We start from the raw sequence: 18,935 nt of genomic DNA on the forward strand, positions 1-18,935 counted from the left end.
AAAGTTGGAGCTTTTAGTTGGAAGTTGTTAAGTTCGCAGGGGAAAATGGTGAGAATATCGTTTCATACAGGGAATACAGTGTCAGTGAGAAATGTGTTTGAGACTGGCAAGATGTAATGTGCAATGAGCCAGGGCTGATAATGATTCTGTAGCTTGTTTTAAATACTGTACCTCTATTTGATAACAAATATATTGAAAAACCATTTACATTCCTAAGTTATCTGAAAGTTCATCCCACGAAGTAATTCAAATCATATCCACAAAACTGCTCATTAATATTCATGACACTGGAAGTACTGTATACGGCGATGCGATGCATTTTGACAGTGTCAGGGAGGAATTAACACATCTGTTGTTCTAACTGACTGAGAGTTTTATTAACTACCACAGTTGATGTCGCCTCATCTTATACTCCAAATCGACTTATCTATGAATGAAGCAAAGATAAATGAGGAAGTTAGCCAATTCAACTTTAACTCCACATTGAATTTTATGCCGAAAAATATGGTAGTTTATTTATTTGTTTAAAATAGAACGATGGTTTACATGTAGTGATTTTTAAAATTATCTTTATGACCAAAGAAGAGTTGACTTTGCTACTGCCTTTTCCCCAGACATTGCAGCAGAACTTGAGGCAAATTTGGGTCTGATTGATACTGTGACAGGATATGTGAAGATCAAGCAATCCCCAACATTGGTGACGTTGTCCTTCCTCAAGAATTTGCATGTCATAAGAGGAGACACACTGGATGAGGGGTATGAAACCAGCATTTGTTTGGATAAGGTTGCTTGAGTCAAATATTTACTTCAAATTTGGTGTTTTTCTGTTGGAACTTTGGAATTCTGACACAACAGGGAATTGTGCCTATTATGGGAATTGTTGTGTCAATCATGTTTAATGCTAATTACATAAACTTTTGTTGTTATCAGTATTTCTTATTTTGTGTATTTATGACAAAATGCATTGACCTTCCAGAGTTATTTTAGAAGAACCTAGGAACCAATTGTAAATTTTGTTGTTGGGAAATTTGTCACTGTATTATTGAATTGAATGCTTGTAGATTGTTATACATTAATCTCACGTTGTTTCCCAAACTTTAATTGTGAAATGATTTGCACGATTTCTTTTTACCAGCTTCTCATCCTGCCATTTCTTTTAAAAACCATGTTCTTTCCAGGAACTATTCTTTTTATGTCATGAACAATCAAAATCTTCAGCAGACGTGGGACTGGAACAAGCACAACCTGACAATATTGCGGGGCAAACTGTACTTTGCCTTCAACCCCAAACTTTGCATGAGTGACATTCTGCAAATGGAGAATGTTACAGGCACTCGTGGTCGCCAAAATATCGACACCGATCTTAACCCTAAGAAGAATGGGGATCGTGTCTCTTGTAAGTTCCTCTTATAATACCAGTGGATATTAGGTAGTACTTGATATACTTGGTATAATTTATTGAAGATGTTTAATATATTTTGTTGCACATGATATGAACCTGAAAGGAATATTTAAGTGCTAGAAGAAACGTAAAAGATTCCGCAAATGAATTATTCCATTTACCATGCTTCCATTTCCAGGTCACTCAAAAATACTGAAGTTCATTTACAATAACACTACAGACAATACAATAGAGCTCAAGTGGGATCACCACAACCACCGAGACCTCCTCAGCTACTCCGTTTACTATAAAGAAACGTGTGTACCTCTTTTCTTTTAACTGTTAGGTTATAGTATTAGGCTGGAGTGAAATATATTCTTTTGTTTGTTTAACCCCAACAATGATGGAATACTCCTTGGGACCATGAACAAAAGTTGGCAGAGGTATATACTTTTCCATATAGTTTTCAGCCAGTGTCACATTTTTCCCAATAGTGGGTTAGCTTTCTGATACCATGGGAATCAAAAATCATGTTTTTGGCTCTGAAATATTTTGAAAAGGGAAAAATGCTTTGACTGCTGCTCATGTATGTTTGATTTTGGAATTCGAAAAACAAAAAAAAAACATTCACATAAATTTGCTTCACACTCCATGAAAAGTACAATACGTGGCATGGGATCATGTTCCTCCATTGGTTGTCTGTTGTGTTTCAAATACCTTTAAACCACTCCACCCAAGGCACTTACTAAACCATATCTTTTCAAGCACAGAAAATGCTCCTGATCCTTTTGTCATGTGGTCCCATTGCTTATTATTTCCATCATAAATAAGAGGGGTGTGTAGATGGTCTATAGTTTATTATATTGAATGAAATGGCTGACAGATTTGGTAAATTGTGTACATGTGATTGCCACTGATACAGATTGTTTAGGTAAGTTAAATCAATGTAAGGTTAAAAAATAATCAAATTATTGCAATGTTTTCCTCTTTTCTTGCAGGCTTGATAGTCGGGTCAATTTATGACAAACAACCACCAAACCCACAACAAATTGCAACAAAAGGTTTCTCAGTGGTTTTTATTCCTACTGGATATACTGATCAATAGAAAAAAGTCTACCAAAATCTGACATCTGGAAATGGGTTAAAACAGTCATTTTCAAGATGGCCGCCACCGGGCTTTGAAATAACTAAAACAGCTATAACTTCTTCAATAATTGTGATAAAAACATAATTGTTGGTTCTGGTCCATGGTTTTAATGGATCAGCAATCCACTGGTGTCAATAAAATTTAGATCTGATCAGTATTTAACCTGAAATCCAAGATGGCGGCAAAAAATGAAGGGCGTAAAATCAATAAATTGATTTTCACACGTTCATGAATCTGTTTGGAGCAATAGGCATATTGATGGCGGGAACAGGACTCAAAAACATCCTGGAACTGGTGTACGGTGAAAATGCTGTAGTTCATATGATGTCCGGAAAATCTGTTCAGAGGGCATTCCGAGGCCATCGACTGGTGAGCAAGTGTCTACATCAAATTATTGTGACATCTGTAGTGGAGGAAAATCCTGAGTTCATGCTCCAAGTAGAAGGGATTGAGAAAATGTATTCGTCCTTGCTCACGGGTGACATCTCCCTTGAAAGTCTTGAAGAATCAGCTGCAATTGTGAAGATCACTGATGAACTTGAAAAAAAGAAATCTGAACTTGCTGCACAATCCAAAACGAGTAAGCTGTGGCTGGGTTTTCAGAAAATGCTCCATGCTGCTCGGGCAATGATCAAGGCAGATCGCACTGGGTCTTGGAAGGATCACTTGCAAGCTGTTGCTGATGCCTTGCTAATATTTGCAGCAGCAGGACACTGCAACTAACAGAAGTCTACTTATCTCTACGTATAAGAAATGTGTGAACTGGAGAGCAAACACCCAGATGTGTATGAGAAGTTTCAAAATGGCTTCCATGTGATCCGGCGAACAAACCAGTTTTGGGCAGGCCTCAGCTGTGATCGAGTCATTGAACAAACACTCATGAGACCACTAAAGAGCACCGGTGGTTTGACTCATGGCAGTAAGATGACAGAGGAACACTTAGCATTGTGGACAATGTCAGCCCCCATAACATCTGAGGTCAAGGTCGCCATGCAGGACTTCAGTGATCTCACATACGCAACAATCGAACAGCATAAAGAAGCAACTGGTGCCAGAATTGAAAGACATGCATTCGACCTCTCGAAGATGAGCACAAAGCTGAATGCATTTTCACCTTTCTCCTCTGATCCGACATTGAGAAATAGCATAAATGGTATCGTGGCAAGCGAAGACATCAACGTGCATGAATATGAAGCTGTGGGGAACAAAATCATCGGGAGAATGATTGGACAACCTGTGTTTTCCCTCTCCATCAAGAGGACAGAGAAAGCAAAGACCCTGGGAAATTCTAATGCTCTCCAGGTTGCTCCTCACAGAACCATCGACTCCAGTGTGCTATTCCAGCGATTCCTGGTGGTATCCCAGATAGGTGATTTGTCACTTGAGGACGTGATGAGTTTTGAGCTTAGTCCATACCCTCCATCCCTCTTTGAGGACAACAAGATCTTGAGGAAGGCCGACAAACCTCAACTCGCTCAAGCCGTCAATGACCACTCTACCAAGGCACTGGCATGTGAAGGAGTACCTGACACCACACCTTAAGACTGAAAGGTATGTTCTTGATGGTGGATCCTTGCTGCACAAGCTCAAGTGGAAGAAGGGAGGTAGATATGGCAAAATATCCAGAGCATATGCGGACTTCACAACAAAACACTATGGGACAGCAACTGTTGTCTTTGATGGTTATGGTGCAGGCCCTTCGATAAAGGATAACACTCAGCAGAGACGGGGACAAGCCAACAGCCATCCGACTGTGAACTTCACCGGAGAAATTGAATTTTACGGAAAGAGAGATGAATTCCTATCTGTCGGCAGTAACAAGCAACAACTGATCACCTTAGGCCGAGGTCACATTTTACCACGGCGCCCGTGGGGTCTCCAAAATCTACGGCTACGAGCAATTATACGGCGGCCGCAGTATTTCCACGGTCACACAATGTAGCAGTCACATATGTTTTTATTTTTCGGGTAGCCGCACGGCGTATTTATAAATTGTGCAGACCGAAAATGTGGGGTTGCCGTACGGTCTTTGATTTGATGTCGCACGGTGACCTTAGGGCGCTCCTGCGGCGGCCATAGAATTTTCAAGGCAGACGCAAGGCGACCGCAGGGGGACCGCAGGGGGGCCCTAAGGCGAATGTGTGGCCAGACGGACGGTAACAAATGGGTTAATTTATTTTCTTTTTTACCAGTTTTTTTTTTCGGCTTTTCGAATTGCTACGGTGAACGTAGAAATGAAAAAAGTTATAACTCCGCATTATAATTCCACGGCGACCTTACGGCCTGTAAAATATAGCCATACGGCGTAGGGCCACCCTGAGGCCACCTCAGAAACTCTGCGGCCTCCGCACGTTTCTGTCAATTCAGAGGGCGTACGACCACCGTATCCTCGCCGTAGAGCAAATGTGACTTAGGCCTAGGTCTTAGAAATTGTGGAGACCGAAAACGTGGGGTTGCCTACGGTCTTTGATTTGATGTCGCACGGTGACCTTAAGGGGGCCCTGCGGCGGCCATAGAATTTTCAAGGCAGATGCAAGGTCACCTCAAGGTGCCCGCAAGGCGACCGCAGGAGGCCCTAAGGTGAACGTGCGGCCAGATGGACGGTAAAGAATGGGTTAATGTTTTATTTTTTTTTACCAGTTTTTTTTTTTCGGCTTGTCGAATTGCGATGGCGAATGTAGAAATGAAAAAAGTTATAACTCCGCGTTATAATTCCACGGCGACCTTACGATCTGTAAAATATAGCCAAATGGTGTAGGCCCACCCTGAGGCCACCGCGGAAACTCTGCGGCCGCCACACGTTTCTGTCAATTCAGAGGGCATACGGCTGCCGTATCCTCGCCGTAGAGCAAATGTGACTTAGGCCTTAATAGGTGATCAGCTGAAGAAAGTGGGCTGCACAGTTATTCAGGCAGAAGGGGACGCTGATGTGGACATTGCCAAGACAGCCGTAAACAGCACAATTCTGCATTCCACCACACTAACCGGAGAGTACACAGATTTGTTGATGCTTTTGCTCCATTACTGTATACCAGATGGTAAACCACTATATTTCAGATCAGACAACCAGTCAAGAAGCAATCTGAAAGTGTATGACATCAATCGAATGAAGCATCTTCTTGGGAATAAGTTGTGCACTCACCTATTATTTCTGCACACCTTCACAGGATGTGATTCAACATCTCATGTGTATGGCATTGGGAAAAATCAGTCTTGCAGAAACTCGTGGAAGATGATCAAGGCCTCCAGTTGTGTGCAGATACATTCACTTGGAGAGGCATCAGCCATGCTGAAATAAAGAAACTTGGCAGCCAAGTGATGGCCGTTATATTTGGTGGGGAGAGCACAAGTTCTCTGGCAGCCATGCGTTACAAGATATTCACAAAGAAGGTCGCTGCTGCTAAGTCTTTCGTTACACCTGAACACCTTCCCCCAACGGAATCTGCTACCAAGTTTCATTGTCTCCGAGTGTACTACCAGGTCATGGTTTGGATAGGGGTGGAGGGTGACCTCGATCCTCTGGACTGGGACTGGGGACTTGAAGACAATCGATTTGTCCCTATCATGACTGCCATGAATGCTTGCTGCACCAGACACTCTTCTGAAGATGATACAGTGCAACTGCACCACAGCTTGTGACACACCCCGTTGCAGCTGCAGAAAGAATGGGCTTCCGTGTACGTCTGCATGTGGATCATGCCAAGTGACGTTTTGTGACAATCCACTAAGTCAAGCCTCTGAGGAACTAGAGGATAGTGATGAGGACTGAAATTGTAACGTAAACTGCCATTATGTAATGTTCACAAATAAATGTTTCAGTGGCACCAGGTGTTCAGTGATTTTGGTTCAGATGGAAAATTTGTTGATTTTTGCACTCTTGAATTTTGCTACCATATTGGGTTTCATGTTAAATACTGATCAGATCTAAATTTTATTGACACCAGTGGATTGCTGATCCATTAAAACCATGGACCAGAACCAACAATTATGGTTTTATGACAATTATTGAAGAAGTTATAGCTGTTTTAGTTATTTAAAAGCCTGGTGGTGGCCATCTTGAAAATGACTGTTTTAACCCATTTCTGGATGTCAGATTTTGGTCGACTTTTTTTCTGTTGATCAGTATATCCAGTAGGAATGAAAACCACTAAAAAACCTTTTGTTGCAATTTGTTGTGGGTCAGGTGGTATTTTGACCCGACTATGAACCACATTCAGTAACCAAATGTTTCTCATGACATGGAAAGTGACAGGAATATAAACTGTTGACCTTTTCTTTTGTAACCATTAAATACTTTTCTCATGTGATTTTTCTCAGGCATTTACTGTCAGGCATAAGGATTGAATGCAGAAGTAATTTTAAAGCTGTTATAGTAGTTATAAAACAGTAGTTTAAAGCTCTACTGAGTGCTATTCTGGTTTATTTTGTTAAACACCCAACAAATTTGTGGCATTAAAGTCTTTTTTTTCCTTTTTTTAAAAGCCATTATATGGCAGTAATCTTGAGTATGAGGAACCACAAGCATGTGTGGAACACTTCAAATACGTAGTTTTATGACTTTTTTGAACAATTATCGCATGGAGGAACTTCCACATATATCATGTGCAGAACAAAGGATATTTGTACACATCAATAGACTTCATAATTATTTACAAGGGTATTATTAGAGAATGTACAAACAACTATGCGAGATTGAATTTGGACCTATATTGTCTGTATCATGAGCCAAGAATGGGATTATTTCAGGGCCTTCATGCTCTCGGCAAGTATGCACTAACCTTGGAAAAGACTATGTTAAGAGTGCCAAAGTGTCGTCTTTGGTTGTTGTCATTGTTGTTATTAGAAAATGTGTTTAATGCATTTTTAAAATGGAAAAAAAAACACTTTATTTACAACACGATCATTGATCGTACAATGTAAAGAATACTGCAAAATTAATTCAACAGTGCATACACTTTGTTTAAAAATAGTGTTTAGTTTGTAATTGAATGTCCAAGTCAAATGTGAATGTGGAAGAGATGTTATCTTGGTGTCCTGCAGACTCTTCCAGAATGTGTCGGAGTTTGACCATCAAGATGTGTGCGGCTCCCGCTGGATGGCACGGGACTTGGAGATTAAGCATGGCACCAGGCCTTGGCCAAGCGAGTCTAATGCTCCTGGCATTATTCTCAAGGGCCTGAAGCCATGGACACAGTATGCTATATTTGTGCATGCCTTGACAATAGCCACAAGCAGCAACCAGGGTGCCATAAGTGAAATCATATACATCCGCACGCAGTCTCGTGGTGAGCTCAGGCCTACACTCTTTGCCAATGCAAGTGTAAAGGTCAAATGTCATGGTAAACCTTCAGTACTAAATCAAATATCAAATGAGTATTTCAGTTGTCAAATAGGATGTCAAATGTCTAAAGTCAATTGAGTAATAATATAAAGCAGTAAAAGCTCAACAATCAAATAAGCAAACATAAAAATTCTTTTTTTATATGTTGCTGATGAAGTTGCTGGAGGCATTATGTTTTTGGGTTGTCCATCTGTGTGTCCGTATGTCCATCCATCCTTCTGTCCATGCATCCATGCATCTGTCTGTGATAGGTTTTCGTTACCGTGATATGTTAAGAACGGCTGAAGGGATCAAAGTCAAACTTGGTACAAGTATGTATAATGATGCAAAGATAAACTGATTACATTTTGGAGCAAGAGGTCAAAGGTAACAAGTCATGGTAGGTTACAATTCTGTTACCATGCTAACTTGTGAACCAGTGATTGGATTTTGACCAAACTTGTTACAAGTATATATAATGAGGTAAAAATGAATTGATTTGATTTCAGCATCAAGAGATCAGAGGAAATGTCAGGTAAAATGTGATACTTGAGAACAGCTGAAGGGATTTTAGTCAAATTTGGTACAACTATTATAGTGATGTAATAATGTGGGTGGAAGCATATCTGTCAACGTTGTAACGTCGAAGAGTACCGTTCTAGTTTATATATATATATATATATATATATATATATATATATATATATATATATATATATATATATATATATATATATATATATATATATATATGGATAGTCAGGGCTTGTGAAAGAGCTAGTGCTAGTACACTGAATAGATCAGGACTAAAGGAACAGTAGAGAAAGGGGGAAACACCAAAGCAGAGTTGAAGGCCAAGATAGGTACTGTCTTGGACAAACATTGGGTGTGAGGAGGAATGGGGTGGGGGGGGGCAGTCGGGAATGCAGGGGGTGGAGAATATGGATACAGAAGGAAACTCTCCAATTGCTGTTTTGTCTTGAGATATAATGTCTTGGCTTGAGATAACATTCCTTTTATGGTGATTGAATTCAGTTTATCGGGTGAAAATTAAAAGAAGAAAAACATAAATATGTCAAGAACAATATGCAAGGCAAAGTTAAAATAACTTTGTTCAGCTGAATGGATTTGTGCAGGTCACATTGTTTGGCAAGTTGTTCATTGTTCCGTCATTGGTTTCCAAAATCATCATGGCAAGGTCCAGACACGAGGAAATTGTTTTCTAAAATCAGCTTGCACACATTTCCCAGGCCAATGTAGCACAGGTTGGCCAACAGCAAGACGTTGGATGGGAAATTGAGTGTCTTTGTGCTGCGGTTCTTAAAATTACTTTGCACTTTGTCCAAGTGTGTCTTTGGCATTGTTCAGAAATTAAACTGTCCAGAATTGTGAAAGGGCAACCAAAATGTTCAGACCACATCTACGCTAATCTATACCTTGATACCCTGCAAAAGAGAGATTATTTGTCTTTTTTTAAATTTGCGATTTATAAAGGAGATAATTTTGCAATTAAAAGTCGAAATCTTCTTCTTATTCATGCTGAGCCATGACGTCACACCTGGGAGTCGACCACCATTGTGTGTGTGTGTGTGTGTGTGTGTGTGTGTGTGTGTGTGTGTGTGTGTGTGTGTGTGTGTGTGTGTGTGTGTGTGTGTGTGTGTGTGTGTGTGTGTGTGTGTGTGTGTGTGTGTGTGTGTGTGTTGAAGGCTCCAGTCACGGACTAAATAGTCCTTATCGAGGCCAGGCCTTAAATAAAGAAAAATAAAAGAGAGAATGTAAAGTGAGTAAGAAAAGTGTGTGATGTTTGTTTGCAAGAAAGAGATATTAAAACTCGCCAAGAAGCTCGAGTTTGAGCGAGACAGAAAGTAAGACCAGCAATCCTGACACGGAGAGTGTAAGATGGTTCCGGGCACCACTTTAATGCTCCGAGGTCAGAACGGTCGTCCTACCCTGAGCGGTTGCTGTCTACAACCTACTACCTAAACCATATTTGTACTGTCTACTGTTTATGTTGCAGTACGATTTTAACTCAAACGGCGAATAATTATCGATTTTCCACAAATATAGTAATACAAACTGAAATGGATTAATGCTACACCAATGGGCGAAAGACCGAAATTTTGCCAGAAATTTGATGAGGTTTGTCCGAAATACCTAAGTGTGGACCAGGCCAACAAAATGTTCACCTTTGAGCTCGGAACATTTTACAGCGCACTGTTATGAAATGACAAAGATGGCTAGATCTTGTTGTTATCTGCCACGATTGATAGTATGCCTTCCTCACGATTAAGCAGAAGAAACAGCCATCATCAAAACTGTAATACCATCTCTACCCAGCTATCTGTTCATGTACATGGGCAACCACTCCCCCCTCCACCATTCCCCACAACCCCCCCCTCCACAATCCCCCCACAATACCCATCACCACCCCACACCCTCCCTTCCCCCGAGAACCACTCCCCCATCCATTGGGGCAGGACATCAACACAGCACAACACAACACAGCACGGACATGGCACAACAGCACGGACACTGCATGACCACAGACACAAATGGCGCCCCAGAAAAGTATGAAATGGGACGATCCTGTAACATACAAGACACCTGGCCAGCCTGCGATGGTGGGACAAAGCATTTGTCACCTATTTTGTCCACGGTGTCCGAGTGTGTCTTTGGCGGTGTCCATGCGCTGTACGTGCTGTGCCGTGCCATGTCCGTGCCATGTTTCTGCTTTAGTCTGATTTGCTTTAGTGCCATATTTCTGCTATAACTGATTATCAATTAATACAAAATCCCTTATAAACTGTCATTTGAATAGAAAAACACAACCTACCAATCTTTAGTGAACATGCGACTGGTGTTTTCATCTTCACGAACACCTCCATTGTCACCATCTTCATCTGAATCGCTCGTTCAAGGCTGGAAACGATAAGGCTCCATAATTCCCATTAAATCGTTTCCATCACTACTTTGCCTAATAGTTTCTTCAAAATCCCACTGATAAGTTTCAACATACTGAGAACCTTCAGAGTTACTAATGACGGTGGAATCAGTATCGCCATCTGAGCTATAAATACACTGTTCCTCTATGTAAGCCACCATTTGGATCAAGGTGGGTTTTGAGCATGACGTCACTGGCAAAAATCGAAAATCGACACTTTTGGACTTTTTCCAGCAATTTGTGATTGGCAAAAAAAAATTCAAAGATTTTTTTCCCCATCAAATTAGACCATGATTAATTATTTTAAATTGTTTTCAGAAAGAAAAAAAAACATTTGCGCTTGGGTTCCCCTTAAAAATATATACTTGACTTTTGTTGAATAGGTAGCATGAAGTTGACTATCAAGAGGATTACTAACTTGCATAGAGAGTACCTCAAACTTAGAGTGCCAATCTGGCCTTTCCATTAGGTCTGTGCTGTTGTGAGATCATGCCCAGGTAGAGTGTCTATCCAGAGGAAATGTCCTCACTGATCACTTCCCCAATTATACTCTGCAGTGTATAAAAGTTTAGATATACAATAAAACTTATCAAGTGGAGTATAATTACAACAAATCAGATGCACGACGTCCTGTGGATTAGTTGTTGTATTGAAAATTTGTTATACTGGTTTTGCCACCATAATGTTCTTTTTAAAGTAAGTAATGTAATAAGTGTGTGATCCATTATTATTTCAGATACCACCCAAATGAGAATGCCACCAGTTTACATTGAGACATTACATCAAATGTTCAGAACAGGTCATTGAACGTTAATCATTGAAATAATGGACACACATCAACACAGAACATTCTGCCAACATTGAGGAGAGAGAGAGCATCATAGGTGCTGAATCCTGTGGTTTATATTGTCACTTCAAGAGATTAAAGCAGACCTTCGGTTTAGTGTTACGCATTCCTCAGAAGAGCTCGACTCCTGCATCTCGTGTACACTTCAGAGATATTTATCCCCATACTTTAAAAACAAAAAATGTGGGGATATTGTAATCAGCTCCGTCTGTCTGTCTCTGTCTCGGCCTCTATCTCCGATTCTGCCTGTCTCTATCTGTCCGTCCATCGCATCACTATCTCCTCCTAAATGGTTGTGCGGAAATTCCCCAAACTTGTTGGTTATGATCATCACATGGCAAGAAGGAGAAAGAGCAGTATCATTTGCGACTCCACCCCCTTAGGTGGGCTCAAAAGGTCAAATAGCAAAAAATGCGATTTCAGGCACATTAAAAAATAATAATAATAATAATAATAATAATAATAATAATGAAACTTTGTATATGCAATCAACATTTGGGGGACTTGTGAAATATGGAACTATTTATTGGATTTGACCCCCAGTAAATGCCCCATGGAGTGGGGACTTAGGGTCACAGGAGTCAAAACTTTCAACATTGCTTTAGGTGGGAAGTGTGGGGATTTGCGATGGCACACCATTGCTTCGCTCTAGTGCAGTGTTTAATGCATTTCGTCTGGTATTTGACCAACTTTTCGATCCCACTGGAGAAGCCTTCGAAATAAAATACCTTAACTTAGTGATCATGGCTGTGTTTACCTTTTTCAGGAAATACTAAACCTCTTCCCAAAACATGTTTTTTTTTTTTGGAAGGAAATTCTAAAATGGAGGTCGTATGGACTTAAATTTGTGAATATGGTTGGTGAAGCAAAACTTTACACTCTCAGGACTCCAACAGGTCAGACAGATATTGCATTCCGCATGTGTCGCAGCATTGTCATGGCATCTGTCGTTCAAAAGATCTGAATGCTTTTTGTTCACTCTCAGTCTCAGATGATCACGCAAGGAAATATTGAAGTCTCTATTCGTGGTTACACTCTGTGGAAGTGCTCAGTTCAATAAAATTCCAATCTGGTTGTAAAAAAAAATCATTTTGTGAAGCACCATGATGCACCCATATTGTCATTTGGCAGAATGACACTTCAGATCTGGCTGAGAGTTGTGGCACCAGTTTTCATCTCCAGCATTATTCCAAATGATTGAAGTATCACAATACCATAGTTGCCTTTCTGACAAAAACGCAGATGATGATGTTGAAATTGAGCAAAATTATGAAGAAGAACTGCAGATATTTATTGGTGGACTTCCTGTGAATTTTTGTTTTCACAAGAGTTTGGATGTCTTCCTAAGTGGAGCTTTCTGCTATGTAAATGACCTCGTTACTCCATGTTATTTCATTGCCTGCAATGAAACAAGCAGTGTAAGAAACGTGGTATTTACCAGACATATCAGTAAGTAATGAGAAAGCATATACTGTATGTAATTTTGCGATCGCTTACACATTTTATTTGATTTTTGCAAGTGGATTGATATACCTTTTAGGGTGCCTCACACATGCAGTGAAAATATCTTCTGGTATCATTATTTGCAGCATGCAACATTATCATATGTAATTTATTACTATTATTATTATTATTATTATTATTATTTTGTGTGGAACACTTGGCTGCTAGTTAGGATCATTGCAGGGAGCACGGCTGTGCCGGTGATGCAATGCCCCCTTTTTGTTTGAGCAGGAATTTAGAATTTGGTCAGGTGGTCCTCGATAACTCACCTCCTCTTCGTAAAAGACACCGTGGGATCTCTTACCATACATCAACTAATTCTAGCATACAGGACCCCCAGTTTAACATCCATCCGATGGACGTCATGCTTGATGCCTCGCACTGCATGTGGAATATCAGGATGACATTTTATAGCCTGGATGAGATTTCAACCCAGGTGAGACAGCTTAGAGGTGAGTGCGCATACCTAAGATTATCCTGCCAGCGCATCACATGTCGTTGCATACCACACACTTACATAAATCACACCATGTATGAAAATTAATGTGGCACCAGATAATGAGTACTGTGATACACATGGCATGATATTGGTATGATCTTTAACCAGTAGTGTTAGAAACCAGTCATTACATGGCATGAGATAAACACATGGGACAGCATATTTTCCAACATTTGTAGTCTTTCTACATACTCCATTTTAAAAGCTCATTGATTAAATAGTTTTCTACCCTCGATGAAAATCACTGTCTGTTGTACCTAATTTGTTGTATGCTGCCAATGGGCTTCCATGAGGAAATGCTGTACCTTCTTTACCACATGTGTATTATTAAGCACCTTCTCCGATGTCACTTATCAGTTTTGGCTGGTTGTTCACCGAATATTCATATTGTTCAATTTGGCTTCAGCCACCTGTTCTCATGAAGCAGATTCATCAGGGCACTTTGCCTATCTCTTTGGATGAAGAAGATTCCTTCAGGAGCATGGAAGCTTTTAGGTCCTCTAACACCCTTATGCATTGTTCCCACTATCACGATGCGCGGCACAATTGAAATTGTGGTCTTAATCATGGACTAATCGTGGTGATCCTATCAGATCTTATCAGATCTTGAGGTCAGTCGTGGCAATCGTGTTAATCGTAGAAAAATTTTGAACGGTTCAAAATTTTTCTACGATCAATTGTCAATCGGGATCATCGTATCAGATCGTATTGCATCGTAACAAAGCGCGACAGATCACATCCAATCGTGCTTCCAAATCATGGTGATCGGGATCAATCTTAGACAAGACAAACACCATGCTCTGTTGAGATGTGGTCTCAACTCTGTAAAAGTTCAAGAAACAATGAAGTCCATGGTCAGTCGGGCTGTATATATACACCCGTCGGGGTCCAGTCGTAGCTCAAATCGTGATCACCCTCGATCATGATCGTGAAAGGCATCGCGACCACAATTGTATCCTATCGTAACGGAGCGCATCGGTTCTTGATGAACGTATCGGAACGTATCTGCACGTACCAGATCGTCCCAATTTGGAGAACCCAATCGTGATGATCTTGTCAGATCGAGACCCAATCGTGGACTCAATCGAAACAATCCTATCGGAACGTATGTGATTGTATCTGAAGATCAGACCGGAACAGATCGTGACACCTTAAATTGACAAATCGTGAACAGATCGCATCCGAGCGCAACAAATCGTATCAGAACGTATCGACTCACTTCACCTCGTATCCAAACCTGAAATTTCAGAGAAATTCCATGATCAGCTACGAGTGGCCAATTGTGGCATTCTTAACGGATCACACGACAGTGGGAACCTAGTTTTAAGGATTATGGACCTGTAAATAATAGCAATGTTGAAGTTGTCCTTGCATCTTTGACAAAGGAGGGTTATTTAATTATATATTCACTGACTTATCCTTGTAGGAAGTGTTTTTGTTTTCTTTATGGTCAGACCAATCTTTTTTTCTGCTATTTTGTTGGTTATTGTCGCTAAGTGCTAATTGGTCATTATGACATTACTCACGATATTATTGTAGCTTTTTATTGTGTTGGAACTCCAACTGTATGTTTGTGTTTGTGTTTGTGTATAATATATACATATATATATATATATATATATATATATATATATATATATATATATATATATGTGAGAAAGTGCTTTACTGTGCCATCATACTTGGTGAGAAGGTGAAACATGGGCCAATAAAAGAGGCACCTCCAGTAAGATTTAGCCGTTTCACAACAGGTGCCTCTGAAGCATCTCAGACAATGCCAAGGCTCAGAGTAGATCGTAGATATCAACTGTGTACAGTTGGGGAGGTTATTTGGGATGGAAGAGGTCCTATTGCAGCCAGGAGACTACTGGAGAAGTCACCTTGCATGGACGGAAGAAGTTCACAACCCCAAGAAGCTCTTGTTCGGATGTCCAGACAAAGAGTGACAAAAGATTCAACATTGATGAAGGTTACTGGTTTAGTGATGCTCAGGAAAAAAAAGTCTCTGCATGTAAAAATGCAGAGAGGAGTGACACGTGTACCACAAAGATTGACAGAGTGGAGAGATGGACAGAGCTAAACATGATGCTGCTGCCAGGAAAGAAATGGAACAACTATCATTGCCATTGACTTGCATGACATACTGTATGTCAAACTTCTTTCGGAAAAGGGCAAAACATCGCCACACGTCGGTGTCAGGGAACTTGTTCATGTAGTTAGGTGCACCCTGAAGAACACATACCATTTCGTTCAGTCGGCAACTCTATGGTTGTATTTTTTTTATTCCTCTTTACTCCACGGTAAATCATTGTAAACCTTTTCATTGAAATCAGATGAAATTGTTTCCCCTCTTGTTTTCTTTTTCCACATTTATTCTGGAGATAGATTCTTGAAAGAAATGTTGTGGTACTTTTCTAGTGAATGTATTCAGAAATATGGAAGTGGTGTACTTGATGGGTATTTTCACATGTTCCAATTGGCACCTGCTGTTTAACTAACTTGTGTATTCTGAATGGTTGGAACCAATGCATAGCATATTGATGTCTTCTTGTGTTCCACATCCTTATACTGTCTTCATATTAAACCTCTGCAGTTCCTTCAATGCCTCTGGACTTAGTTTCAACCTCCAACTCATCTTCAGTTTTATTAGTGAAGTGGCGGTCTCCTGCATATCCTAATGGTGACGGTATCCATTACATTGTACGCTGGCAACAGCTGCTTGAGGACTCTGAACTAGAGAAGCTCGATTACTGCAACAAAGGTGCAAGCATTGTCTTACACATACACCACATATTCATAAATATTTTCAAGTGTTTGTGTGTTTGTGCATTTGTATGTTGTTATTTTATGGCCGAACCGTAGCACCTCGGGGCACCAAATTTTGTGTTTAGGTACTGTACTTCAGAATCTGGGCAAGGTTCAAAACTACCACCGCCCCTCCCCCCCCCACACACACACACACACAAACACACACACACACACACACACACAATCTGTATGTATGTTTGTGGATGTCTGAAAATCATAGGAAAAAACACGGCTGGGCCAATCTCCACCAGATTTTGCAAATGTGCTGGGGGTATCCAGGTTTAGGTCATGGGTACAAACCACCTGCTCACCCATCCCCCCCCAAAAAAAACATTATATGTATGGTGTGCACATGTGAAAATCATAGAAGGAGTTATGCAGAATTTATTAAGTGGTTATGCAGAAAACATTTTTCTCTTTTTTTACAGCAACTCACTGTTAGGCCTATTATTGGTTCTTCTGTGAAGCCCTTACAACTTAATCATAATTATGATTAAGTGTGTCGCGGCATACGTTTGTCATCTAAAGTGGTTGCCATTAAATTATTAAACTTACAAGTGTGAACTTTGAGTTTGGATGGCATATTATAATATGCCATCCAAACTCAAAGTTCGCACTTGTAAGTTTTATCATGGCACTCCAATCCTTAATACACTCCACTGGCTCCAAGTATGCCAATGTATCAAATTTATAATATCACCAATGACTCATAAAGCTAAGAACAGATTTGTTCCTGCCAACATTTGGAACAAACTTTACCGCCCGAAAAGAACATTATGGTTTAACAACTAGAAACTCCCAGTCGTTCATCCCGCTACGATGAGTACTTGCAGATTTCTTCAAATATTCTCCGTAACATTGGAATTTGCTGCCTTTTTATATTTGTAATGGCGCTTCAATTGCAGTGCTAAAATCTTTATTAAAATCCAGTCTTTTCACACTTGCTCCTTAATTTTTACTATTCTTACCTCTTTTTTTCTTTTGTAGATTGCTTTGAGATTTTACTCTGAAATAAAAAGCACTTCATAGGAATTTGATTGATTTTTTTTTTTGTACACACCACTTGACACTATCAACGATGATTGGGTCGATGAGTGCACCGGACTGGTGTGTCAAAGATTATAAAGTTCTTGACATGTGAGGAAAGTGTGCAAATTGGTGCAATTGAAGGAGGTAAAAGTCGCGATGAAGTATCCGTAGGGGAAGGTATCCTTCAAATGGATCAAGTTGCAGTGAACCAGAAGAGTCTGGAACATGCAACAATAGACTGAGGGAAAAATGGAGCAAGCAAAAATGTGAGCAGACATTGTATGGCTTGGCACAACCCATAAGATGTTGTCTATTGTCTCGGTCAATAAATTAATCGTTGATATCGGACTTTATGTCTGTGCATTGGGGGGATAGAAACTGGGCTGATTTGTCCCCTAAAATATGAATCGGGGTTACATATGTCTCGTGTTTCCACTGGAAACGAGAGTAATTCCGTCTTTGGGGATTCATTGCAAACTCACTCACCCTTTAAGTGCAGATCAGCTGTTGTGATTCCAAACAAGCTGATGTCTCTGTGAGGTGCATCTCAATCTAAGGTATACATGACCATTAGTCTGGCCAGCTATGGTAGAAGGTGGTCTTTGTGCTTGGCAGAGGACTTGCTTATTGCATGCATTTACACTTAGCATTCACTGCATATGGCAGATACAGGTGAAAGCCCAAGTGGTGAATGAGGGAAAGAGGGACACAAGATGTGATGTTGATGGATAAGAATGCAAGAACTGGAATCGAATGCCCAATTTGTTTTTTTGTAGCCCCATCTGGAGTGGCCTTTGGCTTAATTTTGAAGGGTGAGCTCCATAAATGCAATCATAAAAACAATCTTTTTTTTTCTCTCACCTGTGCATACCACATTTAAAATTTCAATCTTTACATTTATTAGTTGTAGAAGCAATAATAAGTTATTAGATTTGAAAAGAAGCCAAACTCATGGGGAAAAGGGAAGAGGCTGTTGAATTGTGATTGGTGCTTGGAAAGAGGGGATGCTGCATTGGATAAAACAACTTCATGCTTAAATGCTGTTTGTGTGATGTGTCATTGTATTGACTGTCAATATCTCATGAAGGCCAGATCAGTAGCTTTTCCATAAAAACTAAACCTTTCCCATCTTGCTTTATTTTTACCTTGAAGTTGTAAGAAGTTATAATTCTAAAATGCTTGAAAGTTTTTTTTCCCAAACATCTTGGACGATTTATTTCCCATATCCCACGTAAATAAAATGCATTACCTCTCGGTGCTGTGTGAGGAGCCACATCCTGGAAACTTGTTTAGGAGAGTGATGGGAATGTCTTTGGATACACAATTTTGATCCCGCATCAATCTATCAATGTTCGGTATGGAAGCATGGGGATCCCCAATCACAAAAGGATTAAATAAAGACATTATCATCTTAAGATTAAACCTTATATCCTCAGTTTGATTGAACTCATTTGTTCAGT

At 40.1% G+C, this 18,935-nt stretch overlaps 1 protein-coding gene across 1 annotated transcript in view; it reads left to right on the forward strand.

Moving 5' to 3' along the window:
- LOC147015490 (insulin receptor-like) overlaps positions 1–18,935 on the forward strand; it is a 300,293-nt gene that overhangs the window by 203,740 nt on the left and 77,618 nt on the right. The window contains exons 5-9 of the mRNA XM_085850275.1: positions 615–756; positions 1,179–1,396; positions 1,581–1,698; positions 7,569–7,813; positions 16,232–16,399. Coding sequence (XP_085706401.1) covers positions 615–756; positions 1,179–1,396; positions 1,581–1,698; positions 7,569–7,813; positions 16,232–16,399 — 891 coding nt within the window. The remainder of the gene's footprint in view (positions 1–614; positions 757–1,178; positions 1,397–1,580; positions 1,699–7,568; positions 7,814–16,231; positions 16,400–18,935) is intronic.

Source organism: Eptatretus burgeri, chromosome 12, assembly GCF_056783735.1.
Source record: "Eptatretus burgeri isolate ZD-2024b chromosome 12, Ebu_testis_v1, whole genome shotgun sequence".
NCBI lineage: Eukaryota > Metazoa > Chordata > Myxini > Myxiniformes > Myxinidae > Eptatretus > Eptatretus burgeri.